We start from the raw sequence: 18,633 nt of genomic DNA on the forward strand, positions 1-18,633 counted from the left end.
ACTACTAGTCCACAGACCAAGCGGCATTCACTGACTGCAGGCTGAAGACGAGAGTATTTTTAAGGGTTTCTTTAGGCATCAATCAATAATTTTAATGGTTGTTGTAATTGTTAAGAAACATATTTGTATGAGTGGCTAAAAGATGCAGAAACATAGCCCAAAGTTAAAACATTTCACCTTTTGAATCCACAGACAGCTTTTACTAAGCTGAATAGTCTTCAGATGCAGTCAGCTAAGAATAAACTGTGTCTATTAAGATACCGCACAGGTCTTTAACAATGAAGGAAGGTATAATGCCAGCCTCGAGTGATACTGATGGTGATTTATGACACAGAAAAAGAATGTGTGATATTGTTATAAAGATTCATAGGGGCTTAGAGAAGGCGAGAGAGATGGTGTGCGTGCATGCTGAAGGATCAAGTGTGTGCCAACAAACAGATGAGACAACGTACAAGTCTAATGTTTGAAATAATGTGCTTGCAAATAAAGTAGATGTTTGGAATAAAGTGTTAGAATAGTGAGAGAAAATGATATAGCATCATAAACACTTATAAATAGCTCAAATAGAGTTTGATGTAGGCATTGTATCTGTGTTTAAAGGAAGCTATTAAGAAAAACAATCATTCAATTATGTTAATCTCTGGTATGCTTAACGTTAAGGAAACTAAAGTAAAAAATCATTCAATTATGTTAATCTCTGGTATGCTTAACGTTAAGGAAACTAAAGTAAAAAATCATTCAATTATGTTAATCTCTGGTATGCTTAACGTTAAGGAAACTAAAGTACCGTTATACATCTACCTGTTCTGGAGATGTGTATACTTCTGTGATTTGTAAGTCTCTGTGCAAGAAAATTGGTATAGAGAAATTATAGAATGTAGATAAGGTTAGAAATAATGTGCTTTTTTGTACAGTGGCAAAACACACTGTAAGAATTTGCAAGAGGGACAGGAGTAGCCCTGAAATGCCATCAGAGGTAATTTACAAAAAAAAAATCATAAATAATAAATGTGAAAATCATCTCCCCAGCGTTAGTTTTAAGTGATCCTAAAAGATGACAGCAATATGAATAATTAGGATGTAAGTCAGGCTGAATGTTTGATTAGTGATTTACCACAAACTTAGTCAGGTATCTTTATGCTGCTTTGTTGCAGTTGAATTAAAATGGATTCCAGAGTCTTTCACTTCTCCTGAAGCCTTTATATGGGTTTTCCATTCTCAAGTGTCTAAGAGCATCACAGGAGGGACGGTTCCATCAGATTATCTCTGGATTTGAAAGACAGTCTCACAAATTGAAGCTGAAACTAATCAAATGAATAATAAAGAAACTTCTTCGCTATAGGAGATTCTATATTAGTATCAAATTGATTCTCTGCTCTGTTAAAACGATGAAAAAGCATCAAAAAGGAAAGTGTTGTAGTTTGGTTGGCATTTATATGGTTGAAATGCAAACTTCCGGCCACCTGTTGTGAATTGTATATTTCAAGGAGTTGAGGGGAACTCCAGTGCCAAGACTCATGTAATAATTCCTAAAATTCTTGAAAAGCCATTTGGTGTGGCTGAAGCCAGAAGGTTTTAAGCTGAAAGAAATGTTCAGGGTTATTGGGAGTATCAGTACAACTGGAATTCAGGCCATTAAAAAATACTGAAGTACATCTTGATTATGTGCAATTCATGCTTCAATTAGATTCATACTCAAATAAAGAATTTTCAGGCTAGGCTCCGCTTTTGCAGCTTCTGAGTTAGGAGGCATCCTTCTTCACTGAGACGAGACATACAGTGATGGGCATCTCAAACGTGCCTCCTTCCTCAGCCCTCAAGGCCTGTTGAATTATCCCCTGGGATGATTATGTCTAATTGGGAAATGATTGCACGTCGACTAGCATAAGTGGAATATTAGAATCACGGCTCATTGTTTCCTAAAGTAAAGCAACAATATCTTGAAAAAAAAACCACCATGAAATGTTTCATGGCAGAACCATACTTTTTGTCTTGATTAGTTTCTTCAACCTATGATAAAAAAAATGAGATCCTTGAGCTGGGAAAAGTGGCTAATACCTCGTTTTCAAGAACTGCACACAGCTGAAGAATATTTCCTAAATAGGATGACTGGAATGCACGTTCTGCTCGGGTTTTTCAAATACGAGTTGAAAGTTAAATCTGACCTGAAATGGTTCAGATAAAGAACCTGTAATGTGGTCAGTATTTCTGAAATTATAGTAGATATTTTAGAGGTTTAAGTATTGGTAGGAAAAAGTTAAGACAAATATCTCTCTCAGTTAGCAAAATATGGCCCCCTCATAAGGGACCAGCAAAGAATTTCTCATGTTCTAATCATCACCCCCCGGTCAAAGAAAAAAAAAAAAAAAAAACAAAAACAAAACAACCTAAAAAGAGAAGAGAAAATACCATAGATTTTCCTGTTGATCATATTACTCCTTCACAAAAAAGGGATGTGCTTTTCTTTGTTCCACGTATGATAAAGTGAACTGGGAGTTTCTAAAGTTTGTGTGATAATTTATCCCCATTTTACTTAACAGTAAACTGAGCACAGACCTGAGGGGATGAATATTTTGTTGCCTGGTTTCTCTTGCTCTTGTGTTATTAAGTAACTGCATGATCTGCCACTAAAAGGTAGTTGTTGCTTTATGTGTATAACACCAATGCCAGATTTTGTGCTCTTGGCAGAAATCCAGCAGAATATGAATGAGACCGCTAACCTTTTTTCACAAAAGTAACCAAGTGTTTGTCAACCTATTTTCTCCCCTTTTATTCCCCACTGACTACTAATTAGGACTAAATTTGTGAAGTAAAGATAGGAATTTTAGGCATATCACATTAATAAACTTATGAATTTATCAGGTTTTCTTCTTTTTGGACCTTCTGGATGAAATTAACAGTGATTAAATTTTCTATTAAAGTATGCTAACAAAAAGTATCCAGAATTTACTAATAATGACTTTCAGTTTGTGAAGTGTCTATCATTCTGGACTTTATTGATCCAGTATTTTTTTTGTTTCGGTTTGGGTTTGGTGGTGTGGGGTTTTTTTTAGATCTGGAATCTTGCTTTTTGCAGGGCTAAATATTATACTCTGTTAATGATCTTTTTTTTTAATAATCTTACAAATTTTGATGATCGATGTGTTTTTCATCCTACTTTAAATAATATACGTTGTCAATTTTTATGAAAAGCATGTACCAGCTGGGAAAAGGAGCAGCAGAAGTTTGATATGTAAAAGTGAAATCATTCCAAATTTGAGAAAACATGTAACTGTGTTTACAAAGAAAAAAAAAATGTTACAGAGGGATACATTTATCAGAAAACATGAGCATCTGAATTGAAAACATTCGCTAGCCATGGCTTATCTGAGTGTCACATTCCCCTCATCTCTTCAGAATAGTTTCATAATGCATGGTGGGGGAGATAAACAGGAATTAGGAAATAAGTACATCTTCTGATGCCATCTCATTTGCTGCAGATGGAGAATTGTCCAAGTAATGACTTGCCAAAACTTTAAATTCTACACTGTTAGAGAAATATGATACTGTAAAATATTATTTTCAGAGCTAGGACTGTTACTTTCTTTTGTAGAATATTGAAATAATGTAAAGATAACATACCACGTTAGAAACAAGCAAAAAATAGTAATTTAAGCTATATATTCTGTGGTAAAAAGCTAACGATTGCCTTGAAATCACAACTCGGTAAGACTGAATTTTTACTTCAACATCACAAGGCCAGTGATACGCTCAGGGTTAGAGCGTGAAGCTATGAAGCTGATGTCATTGAAGCTAAAAGACAACCAGTGAGGCTGAAAGCTCGACGATGAGGACAAAAGTTAGAAATCAACAACTGAAGCAAAACTAGTGACCATGTGAGGGAAGCTTTAGGATTAATGGTGCGAGACTCCAAAAGAGGGGGGGGGGGGATAAATCAGCACAGTTCAGCTTGTTACAAATCTCAAATTCTCGGTTGCAGAGCAAACAGTTGCTTTTGTGAGACTCTTCTTCCTGATGGTAAGAAAAGTGAATTAAACTCATGGTCTGGCAAGAAAATAGGAACTAGGTTACAGAATGGTTGTCTGCCAAATGGCTTTTTAGTCTGTGGTTGGTCGGTTGGTTGGTTTCTCAGAAGCAACCAGGTAAGGGAAATAGCAAAGGACCACATTATGCGCCATATCGCGTGAGATAATCAAGCACATAAATTCCATTTGCAAAGCAGACAAAAACCTCTGCAAAAAGTAGCACTTCCCTGAGAGGCTCTGGTGAGTTACCCTCACATCTTTGGGCTGTTTTTTTTTTTTTTTTTTTCCACGACTCAGTTAAACTAAGAACAAAAAACACTATGGGAAAATGTGCTACATTAGGGGCTTTTCTTAATAGTTTAGAAATATAGGTGGAATCTTTTTTTCTCAGCCATTCTCGTTGCAACTTCCTCAATTAATTCATTTTTATGCCTTTGAAAAACTTCTTGAAAAACTTCTTTCAGATTGAACGTTAAAGTTACAGGATGCAGATATTGATTATGGATGTAACATGTTTGAAGTGTCTCCCATGCATTATCTCTATGCGTAATCAGAAACATCTCCTCGTTCGTGAAGTTTTTAGTCATCCTGCTACCTGGCCCTTGGGAAAACAATGCTTAAAAATCCAACCTTATTCAAGAATCCGTAAACTCTGGTGAAGTTTGTATTTCCTAAAATTGTGAGATATAGCTCCCATGATGCACTCCTGCTTCAGTACAGCATTCAGGCATGCCTCCTCTTCAGAACAGATGTTATGCACAGTAGTAACCATTCCTTTTTGTTTACACAGTTTCAAATAAACAATTGAGTGAACGGTTTAATATCTTGCTAAATTAGTTAAATTGTTTTATCATTATGTACTTTTTCACATTTGTAACAGTTATAATGAGACAATAAAACACTGAAAGTGACTGAGGACTTTGCCTCTGAGATGTTTCTCTGCTAAACTATTAAGCAATATGACACTAAAGAGGGAGCTAATGTCTTATCTAAAAGCAGAGGAAGATGAAGCAGTCCAACTGCTTCAGTTCGCATCAAATAACCAATTAATTGTGTGCAATAACACTGAATGATTTCTGGTTCTTATAGTTTTCGTTTTTTAAAATCCTTTACTACCAATATACAGAATATTGTAAGATTTTCAAGACCCGCCTGGATGCAGTGCAGATGTGTTCTGGGCAATCCTGCTTTGGCAGGGGAGTTGGGCTAGATGATCTCTAGAGGTCCCTTCCAACTCTGAAACTCCGTGATTCTGTGATATTGGGGAATAGCTATTTCCGTAACTGTCCAAAATGTGTGTGTCCTACTTGACGACTTGTCCTTTAAAGCTTTTTGAACCTTCTTTCCTTTTTTTATCTAGAATGCACAAAGGAAAATCCTACTGCACAGTTTTGCCAGAGGTGAGTGTATTGGTACAGTACAGATTGCGATATGCAGTTTTATGTATAAAAACTTCCTGTCATTTTATGAACTTGAAAGCTTTAGTTCGTAGATGTATCTTTGTGGCTTTCTGAGGTATCCACACATCTGCTGTTTTCCTTGACAATGGCGATACAGATGCTGCTATCACCATGGGAATGGTACTCCTGAATGAAGCTGCTACTTCCAAAGGGGATGTTGGGAAAAGGAGAAGTAAGTTATTTAGTACAACTAAGACAATGTTAAATAATTAGATGACATTGAGAAACGACAAATGAATATCTGATTAAGTTTTCAGAAGGTCTGTAACTTAAACCAGTTTTTACCTTTTGTGAGGTGCAGAAGAGGAGAGTATAAAATTTCTGTTGATAAAACTGCATTCCTATGAAGTTGTAACAGTAAAAAAATGTTTTCAGTGTGCTCAGCCAAGGTACAGCTTGACACAGTATCTCCGCTATGTAGTACTGCATAAATGCTTTTTGGCTCTTGAATTATATCGAAAGTCAGCAACATAAAGAACTAGAGTTTCAAAACATTGTTTTCAAAATGAATTTAGGCATTTAAGATGCTTAAGATGACAACATCCAAAGGAGTGTGAAAAGTCTTTTACTTGGTACGCTTTGCCAGTCTCATGTCTCCAGAATATTTGCAAGATTCTTTGGCAGTGAGTCGCGTAAACACACAATATGAAAGTATTTTATCCAGATTTAAACTTCCTAACTGTTGAAGGTACTTTTACTGTCTATGACATAGGTTGAAACAAATATACCCATCTGCCTTTGTACCTTTTATAATGTGTTATTTCATGTCCCCTGCCACTTATTCTTTTTCTCTTATAAGGCGTTGAAGACCTTTGAAAGATACCCGACTTCCTACATGGCTTCCCCTTTCTTTCGAGATCAGCTGCTTCTGTGTAATACACACGTGCTGCAGATAGGGCTGGCCAACTGTTTTCGATAAAAACATTCTCTAATTCTTCATAATAGCTGCCTGAATGTTGGCTAGACATCTCAACTCTATAGTGATTTAAGGGTCTCCTTCAATGAGCTGTAGATGTATAATTTAATTCTGAATATTTTTTACAGTATGTAGCTTTAATACTGCCGTGACGTGCAACATGGGTTTAACTGGAGTATGATCTTAGATCATGATTGAGGTCTGGGTCTGTGAACATGGGCACAGTGAAATCACAGTGGGCTGCAGTACAAATTCAAACTCTCTTCTGCTTGTGGCCGTTACGTGAATGCTTTCCGTGTACCTGCCTTGCGCTGTTCATGCTTTGCAATTTATTCACCCATGCCTTGAAATCATATTTGTGAGTGGTGATTTCTTTATAATGAAGTGTGTTTATAAGATTTGTACATGGCTAGTTTTCTCAAAATAACTGCAGACATTTTATATTTCAATTGACGTATGTCAGTTTCCACATGGTCGGTTTTAATGAAAAAATGCGACATTGTCGGTTTCCCCGGCTTCATGGTTGCTCATCCTTTGCTCAGAGCCAGCACACTTTTGAAGCATGAATATTGCAATTAAATAGCAAAGCTTTGACTAAAGTATGAATAGTATAAGAGGAGAAGCTTTTAAAATCAAAGTAGTTCACTAGAACCAAAACATTCTCTAATGCAGATGAGCTGCATCTCAATTATATGCATCGGCTCATAGCATGTTGCCTTTTATTTTTATTTATTTACATACAATTGAGCGAGCTATCATGATCAAAAAGATTTTACGCTATTATTACACAAGGTGCCAACTGGTGTTCCAAATTTTATTTGTTAATTTAAGCATTTACTTTGCTAATTCATTCTTTGCCTGAAAAGGCTCAAAGCGCTTGCATCTGGATGCTTATCAGAAGGTCTGCGTCATTGTTATTTATCTTCAAAACCTGAAGTTTTATATTGCTATCAAGTTCAGAGTAAAAAGTGGTTTGGCTACCAGCCTTGGAACTTACAACAGGGAAATGGTTTAGCTACTAAGAACTAGATAAAGTAGTTACTAAACTGCCTTTGCTGTTACTTCAGCCTTAGATGGTTGGCTAGAGAGAACATGATTCCATTAGTCAAGGGATGTTTTTCTAGATGTATTTTTTTTTCCCAAAAAAAGTGCAAATACCTGAAATTACATTGCTCGATACGTATAATTTACAGGGTTATTAAATCCATCATTATCAGCAGTAAGGTGTTTGCATCCATATACATTTGAGTTGCAAATTGCTGCTCTTTTCTCTTGAAAATAGATTCACACTGACAAGTTATTTTTTCTTAATTACCATAAATATTATTCCCATATGTGTTTGAAATCCTGTCAGAAGATAGCGGGCATCAGTAGTCAAGGCAGTAACAGTTTTGTATTAAACTGTGTCAAAATTCTCCATAAATGATTGACATAAATAATATTCTTTGTAGAGATTTCAGTTTTAAATCTTTTATGTGCTAATAAACAAAGTTATTTTCTTTCCAGTAATATGTCTGGTAGGCCTGGGTCTGGTGGTCTTTTTCTTCAGCTTCCTGTTGTCGATATTCCGCTCCAAATACCATGGCTACCCATACAGGTAATCTCTCACTAAATTCCTATCTTAAAGATTTTAATAGCTTTGCATAAGTTTCAGAATAACTTTCAGGTAAAGAATCTTTAATTTTTACCACCGGAGTCTATGGGAGCTGGAAGCAGCAGGAAGAATGGTGATTAATTCAAGCAAACCAAAAAGGGCTGAAACGCTGGTGTTGCGAACGTGACTGTTAATGCAGATCAGTTACATGGGTTTGAGCACAGACGTGTGGCATACGCAGTGCCCCATGAAAAATGCAAAAGAAAATATGTGCTTGAGCTTATAAACCTTTGTTCGATATTATTTGTGTATCTCTTCATCACTAAGATGTGCATAAGAGAAGGCACAAAGACACCAAACAAGTGTACAGTGCTGAGCCATGATTACCATGAAGTACCCTCTTTTGTCAGCCGCACCAGAGAGGCGAGAAAGGGTTGTAGTCTCTCTTAATTGTATGTACATCTGTCAATTTAACAGTTATAATTTGTCCGACAAGCAGAAAAAGTAGAAAAATAGTAAAGAAAATACAGATCTTGCCTTTTGTAGGTAGATACTTTCAGCTGGGAGGTCACCTACCGATGTAGTCTAAACTTGTGATTCACATCTTCTTGCTGATCTGTTATAGATTGTTTTAGTGGCCCGTCAGGAACAGATGGCCCGTAGCATTTTCTTGTGAACCTGATACCATTTTCAGATGCACATGAAAAAGTCTAGCCAGAGGAAAAGGAAAGGCACAATTAAACAAACCTTCAGTGCTATAGTAATGATGGACCGGGCTACTGAGGTAAAAGGGATACAGTGACATTTCACAGGTTACCAAGTTTGTGGAACAAAACAGAGACCTGTTTTCCTCTCCCAGAGCTTTGTTTTGTAGGAAGGCTAAGTATTTTTAATGAGGAAGAGCTCTTTCCCTGTTGTTCTGTCCTCTGGGATTAGCAATATTGTTCTATTGACTTGATCCTATTTGAGACTATGCTGTTCTTCCCATTGCTTCAGTCTTTGCCCCTTTTTAACTTTTTTTTTCCCCTGTAGAGAACTATATATATGTATATAAATATATATGTATACAGTTGACAGTCTTAACAGGCTTTACAGTAGAGATAATATGCATGAGTGCTGTTTTCCTCCCTCTAGTTGGCCACAGTGCATTTAAAAAGATGAGATTTTCCTTATTTCCAGTGAAATTGGTTTCTATAAACCGGTAGACTAATCCTTCACAGAATTAGTCTGCATTACTGTTACCGTGTATGGAAGAGTAAACGGATGACGAGTGTTGCAATGTGGATGTAGTAACATTTTGCTGCAAGATTTGACATGATGAAATGTCAACTAATATATACCTAAGGGAAACATTAGTACAACAAATTCAGAGTTACATTTTGAAGTAAGTAGAGAACAAAAGAACTGTATCTATTAATGTTAACAGTTATATTGTTCTTACAGCCACTGTTCACGAAACATATGAGGAACGCTTCTACACTTTTTCTCAGATACTTCTTAGTCTTGATTTCTATGTCTAGGTCTTGTCATTAGTGCAGCGGGCAGCTTCATATTCTGTGTTATGTCCCACTAGTAAGGATTCAGCCTTGCGAAGCCAACTTAAATCTCACATTTGAGCTAATACATACAATTTTTCCATTATTTTTTGCCGCAAGACTTTAGAACTATTTTCTTGTTTACTGAGCTTGGTCTCTTTATGCAGATTAATTGACATTTACTTTAGATCACCTCAGATTAGTTTTAGCATTTAATAACATCATACTCAAGACAAGGAAACTCTTCCCCTTGCGATATGCACAGAAGGTGTGCTCCTGCTTTTTACTCATTTCTGCTAAGGAAAAAGGTCTGTAAAGGGCCCAATAATATCATATTGCAAGATTTCATCAGTATGGAGTCAGTATTTGCCATCTGGGGTAGTCCGTACAGCCCCTCAGCATCCTCTCTGGAGTCTGCCTTGGGGTGAAAGACATGATCCAGTTTTCCTAAGTGTGAAGTATTCTTACTTCCCATTAGGTGCTTAAGTCTTAAACTTAAATGAAGAAGGAATTATGAGCTTGATCTGCAGGTCATAAGCTCACTTGAGAAGCACTGCCGAAGAATGTCAACCCATGGTCTGAGCTCACTTGCATTTCTCATAACCAGTTTACCAAAATCAAAAAAGCAGTTGTTGTTGTTGTGTTCCTTGCCATGCAATTTAACAGCTACTCAAGAAAACCTGACAGTTGAACTAGTTTCATTTTTAGTTCTTTCATCTTAGGAACGCTCTTATCACTTATTAACAACATACTTATATGACTGTGCCGATCTCCAGACCTTGCATGGCTTTTGTGGCGGTTTGTACTATGGTTCTGTGACTGCTGTATGATACTGTGGATGTCTGAGCTTAAACAGTGCTTTGTGAACATGACTGTGCTCTGGGACTTGACATGCCTACACAATACCGTTGATGTTATTGCAGACCTAATTGCTCAGGTCTACTGCCTATCTGACTGTATTGTAAGATTTAAGAATCTTAGTTTAAGTAATGTAGGGGGTTTCCCTCTTTTCTTGCTAATCTGTTTGCTGTACATTTTGGGTGGGATAGATTTTTTTTTTTTTTTTTTTTGGTCCCTCTACAATTGAACCTGTATTTGGTGAAATATCAGACATCTTCTCTTTGGAATATCTAGCAGCAGTTGAAGCCCTATGTAGATTTGTACTCCTCTTTTAGTACCCAAGCTAAGAATAAAGGACATCGAGAACCGAGGGGTGAGAAGGGGGGGGAAGAGAAAGAGAAAGAGAACTTCTGAATACTATTAAAAGTTTAAGATCAAGAAACTTAATTTTATATGCGATGCATGTGGGGAAAAAGTGCACCTGTTAGTATGCTAACGCTAGCGAAGAAAGAAATGAAAGAAATCCAGGATAGTGCTGAGAAGAATGATTCATCACAATCCTGTTAAAATGAGATAGTGCTGCATCACGTTGTTACTATGAAAGAATTATTAGATCCGTAAACCAAATTCTGTCTTTAGGAGCTAAATAGATTCAATATCGCAACTTACTAATCAGTAACACCCATCAAGTATATTCATAAAAGAATGAACCCTGTGGCTGCATAAGTACATGACGAACATTTAAAACCTGGCTAAGTGTTACCCGGTTTTCTTTGGGTTTTTTGTAATGTTACTGCTCCTACAGAATTAAGCGAGATCTTACAGGCTTACCTGGACTGTCTTACATTCGTCGTGTTTTCACGGGATTAAAATATTCATTCAATCTCAAATCCTCACTCAGTGCAGAATTACTGGAAACCATCACTACAACTGATCCTTTCGCTTTGCTATTTCATTTGCTGGTTTCCCAAATGTGTAATTTACTTCTCTGTTCATTTCCAGTGTTTAATCTTTCAGGTTTCTCTTGGTCTCTGGGGCAGCTCTGACCCCATTCCTGTTGCGCTATTGTAAATAAACATACTATTGATTGCGTGACACTTCAGTGATCTCAACCACGTCATCTTCATGACAGTGCCATCATGTTTCTTAATAGAAGCCTTTTTGGTTTATGTGCATAGTTCTTATGAATTTAATGAAGTGAACGTGCAGAACACTAAGGAGGACCAAGTATATAAACTCTGTTATTTTCTCTTTCCACCTTTAATCTAATATCCTGCATTTTGACTTCAGTCATATATGATGATATACGTTAATCTTTTTGTCTGAATTCCTTAGGATCTTCCAAGGAGTGCTGTGTCCCATCAATTGAACACAGTGTAGATATATCTTAAGATGTGAAATATGCCTGTCTTCTTACTTTCACTGGTTGTAGATTTCACCTTGAAACTATCAGTCTTTATGTGATAAACTGTCCTCAGGCTAGTAAAGCTTTGTCTTTAACGATACTAACAACAACGCATACTAATAATCTACCAGAAAAAAAAGAAAGAATATTTATGTTGGCATGCCTAAAGCAACAGTTAAAGAAAACTGAATTTGTTTTAATGCTATATGCACAATCTCAGGCATCAGCTCTGCTGTCCTACTTTAAAAAAAAAAACAGTCAAATATACTAAATTGTTTCTGTTCTCTGGTACCGAACAACCAAATAAGTCCTCTGTGAAGCGGCATGCATCGATAAAAAATGAAACTAACACAACCTGCTGTGCATCCCCTTTCTCTTCAGTGACCTCCATGTAGTGAAGATAAATCAAAACAGAGGTGGATAAGCATAATGCAGGAGTCAAAAACTGCAGAAAGACTGTTCTTTCCTTTTCTAATGTGCATAAATAAAAGTACAGGGAATGCTGTTATTTCTTTGACCCTGGTAATGCCGTTGTCATTGTTAATTTCTGTGACAAACAGAAAAGTGTCCAGAGGAGCACTAGATAAGAGCACAGGTCTAAAAGTGTGCTCTGTAGAGGGCATGTATGTAGGAAGGGAGAGTAACATTTTGTTTTAAGTTTTTTCATTCACTTCAGACATCTTCCAATTAAGTTTATGATTCTTCTGTCCACAGATTTTGATTCTTGAAGGCTAGGGTTGGGAAAAAAAAGGTTTAATTAATATGCTGGTAAAATACCCTTATACAATAAAATGTTGGAATGGGAAAGGTGCTACAAAATGGAGGTCATCATGAAGGTTATTTACTGAGCGAACACAGTTGTGATGGATGAGCTAGCATGTAACAAATCTCTTTGCTAGAGCCATTTTTACCATGGCAGGCCTTTTTCATGCCTCCACTAATCCACCTTTTTTATGGGAACTAGATGAAATTTTTCATTTTCCTAAAACTTCCATTTTAATTGCTATCATAAGCTGCTAAAAGATAATGCCATAATTTTATTTTACACTGTTGAACGTTTTCCCCTTTATAATGCTTTCTGGATATGACAAGAGTGTTGATATATTCGAGAGAATCTTTTTCAGAAGCCTTCTCAGCCTAATATTTAAAGTGAAAAAGTAATATATTAAGTATCAGATAGTCAGTGATTGAGCAATAAAATTTCATTATATCAACACAGAATTTTATCTCTCAACTAATACACGTGGGAATGACAGAGAGACTCTTCTTAACTATAAGCCAAAAGCATGAACTCTGAGTTAACTTTGCTAGTCAGGAAAGAGCTTGGAGGGTTCTCTGGAAACCTCACTTTAGGCAGTTTCAGTCCAAAAAGCACACAGAATGTTAAAAAGGATGAGGAAGGGTGGTAAGAACAAAACAGAAGACATCAGTGCACTAGCACAGGAATGTATTACTGGGAATGTTAGGAATGTAAATATTTGTAACACTGGTTTCTTCAAGAGGACAGACAGACAAAAGCCTTATCCACCATTTACTGATGCTAAAAAAGTTTCTTTCTTTTTTGGTGGTGTTGTTTTAGCTTTACCTGAAACTTATTAGCTGCCCGGTGTTGCTTTTTCTGCTTTGTTTTCTGGGTGAAACTTTTAGCACAGTTTCATTATTGTTGATACTTCCGGTTGTCCTTTCAAGTGTACGTTTGCTGTTGGTTTAATCTGAATTTAAATGATATGAACACATGAAAATTCAGAGTTTTCATATAAGGTTTCATTAACTAGCTTGCATTGGGTAGCTTTTTTAAGAGTTTTTTGATACCTGCAGCTGATCGTTTCATTATCAGATTATCCTTTATAGCCATTGTATTTGGGTATTATTGAAAAGAGTAATGTGAAGTAATGTGAAGAGTTTTTAGTTAAACTGTAGGAAATAATCAGCCTTCAGAGCTAGGTATTGGCAGAATGGAAAAATACGTATTCTGTATTGACTAGCAGAGAAAATGAACTGAGCTTCAAGAAAGCATGATAAATAAAAGATGCCTTATTTTCATCAAAAAAACATAAATGTTAAGTCAGACATGAAGTATTCATTCATTGCTTAGAGAAAAACAGTCAATCCAACAAGAACAGACAAATTGCAAGATGCCCCAGAGCTTGAAAATTCCTTGCATTCAGTATATATGCCGTATAAGAAATCTCTACCCTCATTGTAATTAAATTAGTTTCAGCAAAGAAATCCTGTATAATATCGAGCAATTGAAATTAAATGTAAGTGAGTAAAATGGGATAGTTATTTCTTGGAAATATACTGGTAAAATACTAGTAAGTAGAACAAATAGTATCTGCAGACATATAAAATGAAATTTATTAATAAATGTGAGCACTACTAACAAGTTTCTGATCAACTTTCATGTTGACTTCGTGCATAATTAAATTGATTCACCTAAAGTTTATGAACTGGTAAATCTACTTCTGATAAACACCAAGATTCACATTCAGGTCTATAGTGCTCAGCAAAATAGGTTACTTTCTTCAAAATGGCAGAAATCAGGATTATTTTAAGACAACAAAACAATAATACACAGTTGTCAAAACAAAGAATCTTACATTTAGAATTTTCTATTCTTTTAACGTGGCTAGACACCGTGTTCTTCAGAAAGAAGCTGCCCATTGAAATGGAAGGAAAAACAGCTTGTTCTCTCTGTTCATCTAACAGCACACTGAATTCATAAATAAAATCACAGAATCTTCTAGGTTGGAAGCGAACTGTAAGATCATCAAGTCCAACCATCAACCTAACACTGCCAAAAACACCCTTAAACCATGTCCCTCAGCACCACATCTACCATCTTTTAAATACCACCAGGGATAGCAACTCTACCACTTCCCTGGGCAGCCTGTTCCAACATTTGATAACTCTTTCAGTGAAGAATTCTTTCCTAATATCCAATCTAAACCTCCCCTGGTGCAACTTGAGGCCATTTCCTCTTGTCGTATCGCTTGTTGCTTGGGAGAAGAGATTGACCCTCACCTCTCTACAACCTCTTTTCAGGTAGTTGTAGAGAGTGATAAGGCCTCCCCTCAGCCTCCTTTTCTCCAGGCTAAACAACCCCAGTTCCCTCAGCCGCTCCTCATAAGATTTGCTCTCCAGACCCCTCACCAGCTTTGTTGTCTTTTGAGCGCATTCTGGCACCTCAATGTCTTTCTTGTAGTGAGGGGCCCAAAACTGGACACAGTATTTGAGGTGGGGCCTCACCATGCTGAGTACAGGGGGACGATCACCGTCCTAGTTCTGCTCACCACACTATTCCTGCTACAGGCCAGGATGCTGTTGGCCTTCTTGGCCACCTGGGCACACTGCTGGCTCATATTCAGCTGGCTGTCAACCAACACCCCCTGGTCCTTTTCTGCCATGCATCTTTCCAGCCACTCCACCCCAAGCCTGTAGCACTGCATGGGGTTGCTGTGACCCAAGTGCAGGACCTGGCACTTGGCCTTGTTGAACCTCATACCATTGGCCTCGGCCCGTGGATCCACCCTGTCTAGAACCCTCTGTAGAGCCTTCCTACCCTCAAGCAGGTCAACACTCCCACCCAACTTGGTGTCATCTGCAAACTTACTGAGGGTGGACTCAATCCCCTTGTCCAGGTCATTGATAAAGATATTAAAGGGAACGGGCCCCTATACTGAGCACTGGGGAACACCACTTGTGACTGGCCGCCAAGTGGATTTAACTCCATTCACCACCACTCTTTGAGCCCGGCCTTCCAACCAGTTTTTTACCCAGCGAAGGGTACACCCATCCCAGCCATGAGCAGGCAGTTTCTCCCGAAGAATGCTGTGGGAAACAGTGTCAAAGGCTTTACAAAAGTCCAGGTAAACAACATCTACAGCTTTTCCCTCATCCACTAAGCAGCTCACATTATCATAGAAAGAGCTCAGATTTGTCAAGTAGGACCAGCCTTTCATAAACCCATGCTGACTGGGCAGTATCACCTGGTTGTCCTGCATGTGCCACGTAATGGCACTCAAGACGATCTGCTCCATAACCTTCCCTGGCACCGAGGTCAGACTGACAGACCTGTAGTTCTCAGCATCCTCCTTCCGGCCCTTCTTGTAGATGGATGTCACATTTGCTTACCTCCGGTCAACTGGGACCTCTCCAGTTAGCCAGGGTTTCTGAAAAATGATGGGAAGTGGCTTGGTGAGCACTTCCACCAGCTCCTTCAGTACCCTGGGGTGGATTCCATCCAGCCCCATAGACTTATGTGTGTCTAAGTGCTGTAGCAGGTCCCTCACCATTTCTCCGTGGATTATGGGGGCTTCATTGTGCTCCCTCTCCCTGTCTTCCAGCTTAGGGGGCTGGATACTCTGGGAACCACTGGTCCTAAAATATCCACAGACCTCCAGATTCCTCTCTATGTGAAGTGTCTACATTCAGGGATAGTTTCTAGTCCTGTAAAGAATGGGAGATCTGAATTCCAGCTGTCTGTCTCCGTAGCAGTTCTCTTAAGGGTGTGCTTCTCCCTGTGGCAAACAGTTTGAATGCTTTTCTATGTGTAGGACCTTCCTTCAATGTTTGCTACCATTTAAGCACGCCTCTTTTTGCTTTTATGGCTTTTCTGTAAGTCTTACAGTTTACCATTTACTCCCAAGTATTCTATCCATTTCCAGTTAGTTTATGTCTGGAAGGACACAGTTTGGCCATCCTTTCCTGTTTTGCTTTCCCCTACTTTGCGGAAGGGGACATGGTTTCTTTTTTCTTTTTGCAGATCTACCCCAACAGATGTTGTCTACTTTGTTATTCTAGATTTTTCAGAAACCTTTACCCCGCCACCCTCCCCCCTCCCCCAACCCCCGCCTTTTGGCTTCCCTCTAGGTTATGATTTTTTTATGGTGTTTTGGCTTCTTGTGGTTTTCCGCCTTAGGCTTTTTCCTTCTTTGCAGATCTAGCCTCTTAATCTTGTTTTATAACTTCCATATAACTTGCAGTGTTTACATTATCTATATTCTATATCATCTCTCTTAACTGCTAAAGATGCAGTTTGCTCACAGGCAGAAAGTAAGGAGCAATAGATATGGTAGTGGCAAATTTAACCAAAATGATACTGACGTATTTGTGTTTCCCACAGTTACATCATTCGGTCTTTTATCCCTCCTGAGCCTATCAACGCTACCTACCTGATTATTGTAATCTTCCACCCTTCCTACTCTTCTCCCCACACTTTTACACTGCCAGCATTCCTCCTCTCTCTTCTCTTCGCATCTCAGTTCCTTCTTTCCTACACATCACCTTACACAGCTATCCTAGACCTGGGTTATCTTTTTTGTCTCGTGTGCTCAGCGTTCTCTTCTCCACTCGGCATCCTATGATTCACCTCTTCATGCAGTTGTTCTTGCTAGCTTTTCCCTTTCAACAGTCACTTCACCCTCCAGCACCCAGCCAGTTGCCATCTGTTTTGCCTTGGTTTGTATGTCTTGCCTAATGAGCTTGTCAATTTTTTGCAGCAGGGAACATCTTTATACTGGTACAGTCTTTTAAGCTTATGGCACTTGTATTTATGTTTTGTAACGATTAATTAATTACACCATCAACGGAAAACTGATGAAATTATTACAACATGTGTATGCTAGAGCACGCTGCATATCTATAAGGAGATGAAAGGTCTTTCATGCAAAGCTAGAGGTCGTGAAGAAGCCCTTCCGTTCAGTAGTTCTTTGCTTTTGTTTTTGTACAGTTAACTCAGTCTATAGTCATGCACAAGTCTTTCTCTCTGTGTTCCTATTTCCCAATTTATGAGATATCTCTTCTTTGGTAAAGTACTTAGAAAAGTATGACACACAATCTACTTTTAAAAAAAAAAAAAAAAAAAAATTTGTTCCGGGGTAAAGAAACAGTAATGTCATCTGAAACTTCTTAATTTATTAAAATATTAAGATGCTGCCACCCTAGAGAGCCTTGCCATGTCCTTTATACTCTCCCAGCTCTGGGGCCACTTCAACAGTAAAGGAAGAATGTTTTAAATAAATCTGAAACATCTCCTGGGAGAGGCAGTTCTCACTTTAAGTGGTAAGAGCAGATGCAGAACTTGATTAAAGAGAACAGATGTTTGAAGTGCATTTTGCTTTTTAATTTTTTTTAAATAGGCAAATTGAGTTTCAGTCACTCAAGTTTTATTTGATAACTTTCATGCTTGCTTAGTAATTACTAAATGGGATATAAAAACTTAAGAGATTATTACACAAATGTCAAATGACTTTCCAAATGAATGTTTTGAAGTCCTTGTTTATTCTTTTCAAATAATTGTGATGCTATGTTTTAAATGCATTTTTCAGCATTTAATCATGTTTTCTTTCTTTTCAGCTTCTTAATTAAATGAATTCAAGAGGGATTCATTTAGAGCTGCTTACCATGAAGATAAGCTATAACCGATATTATCTGCCCACCAACGTTACATGTATTCAAGAATCTTTTGTTGGTTCATCTGTTTTTGTGATAATTTATATAGTATGCTGCTAGAGAAATGAATGCAGTTTTATGCAATGAATGCGTAATTTATAGAAACATACAGTAAACACCTCATTGGGAAGTACTAAAAAGTTATGAATATAGTGTGCTCAAGAATTTAAATAAATTTCATTATAATGGGCTTCTGTTTAAGGCTTCCTCATTAAGTTTAGTACATGAATCCAAAGGATATTGCCAGGATTTTTCATGTCAAGTTTATTATAAGGTTTTGAGATGCGTTTTAAAGCTGAACAAAATATCATTGGTTCTTCAACTACTATTAAGAGAAATACCATGGTGGAAACTGTAATTTAATGACTACATGCACCTTGCCGTCATTTTACTTTGAAACAGCGT

The 18,633-nt window shown here is 37.6% G+C and overlaps 1 protein-coding gene across 1 annotated transcript in view; it reads left to right on the forward strand.

Annotated features, from left to right (window-relative positions):
- TUSC3 (tumor suppressor candidate 3) overlaps window positions 1-18,329 on the forward strand; it is an 88,460-nt gene extending 70,131 nt beyond the window's left edge. The window contains exons 7-9 of the mRNA XM_082482693.1: window positions 5,583-5,657; window positions 7,908-7,998; window positions 18,133-18,329. Coding sequence (XP_082338819.1) covers window positions 5,583-5,657; window positions 7,908-7,998; window positions 18,133-18,148 — 182 coding nt within the window. The 3' untranslated portion in view covers window positions 18,149-18,329. The remainder of the gene's footprint in view (window positions 1-5,582; window positions 5,658-7,907; window positions 7,999-18,132) is intronic.
- Window positions 18,330-18,633: the final 304 nt, after the last annotated feature.

Source organism: Vanellus vanellus (genome assembly GCF_965231255.1).
Source record: "Vanellus vanellus genome assembly, chromosome: 4".
In the NCBI taxonomy this organism is placed as follows: Eukaryota; Metazoa; Chordata; class Aves; order Charadriiformes; family Charadriidae; genus Vanellus; species Vanellus vanellus.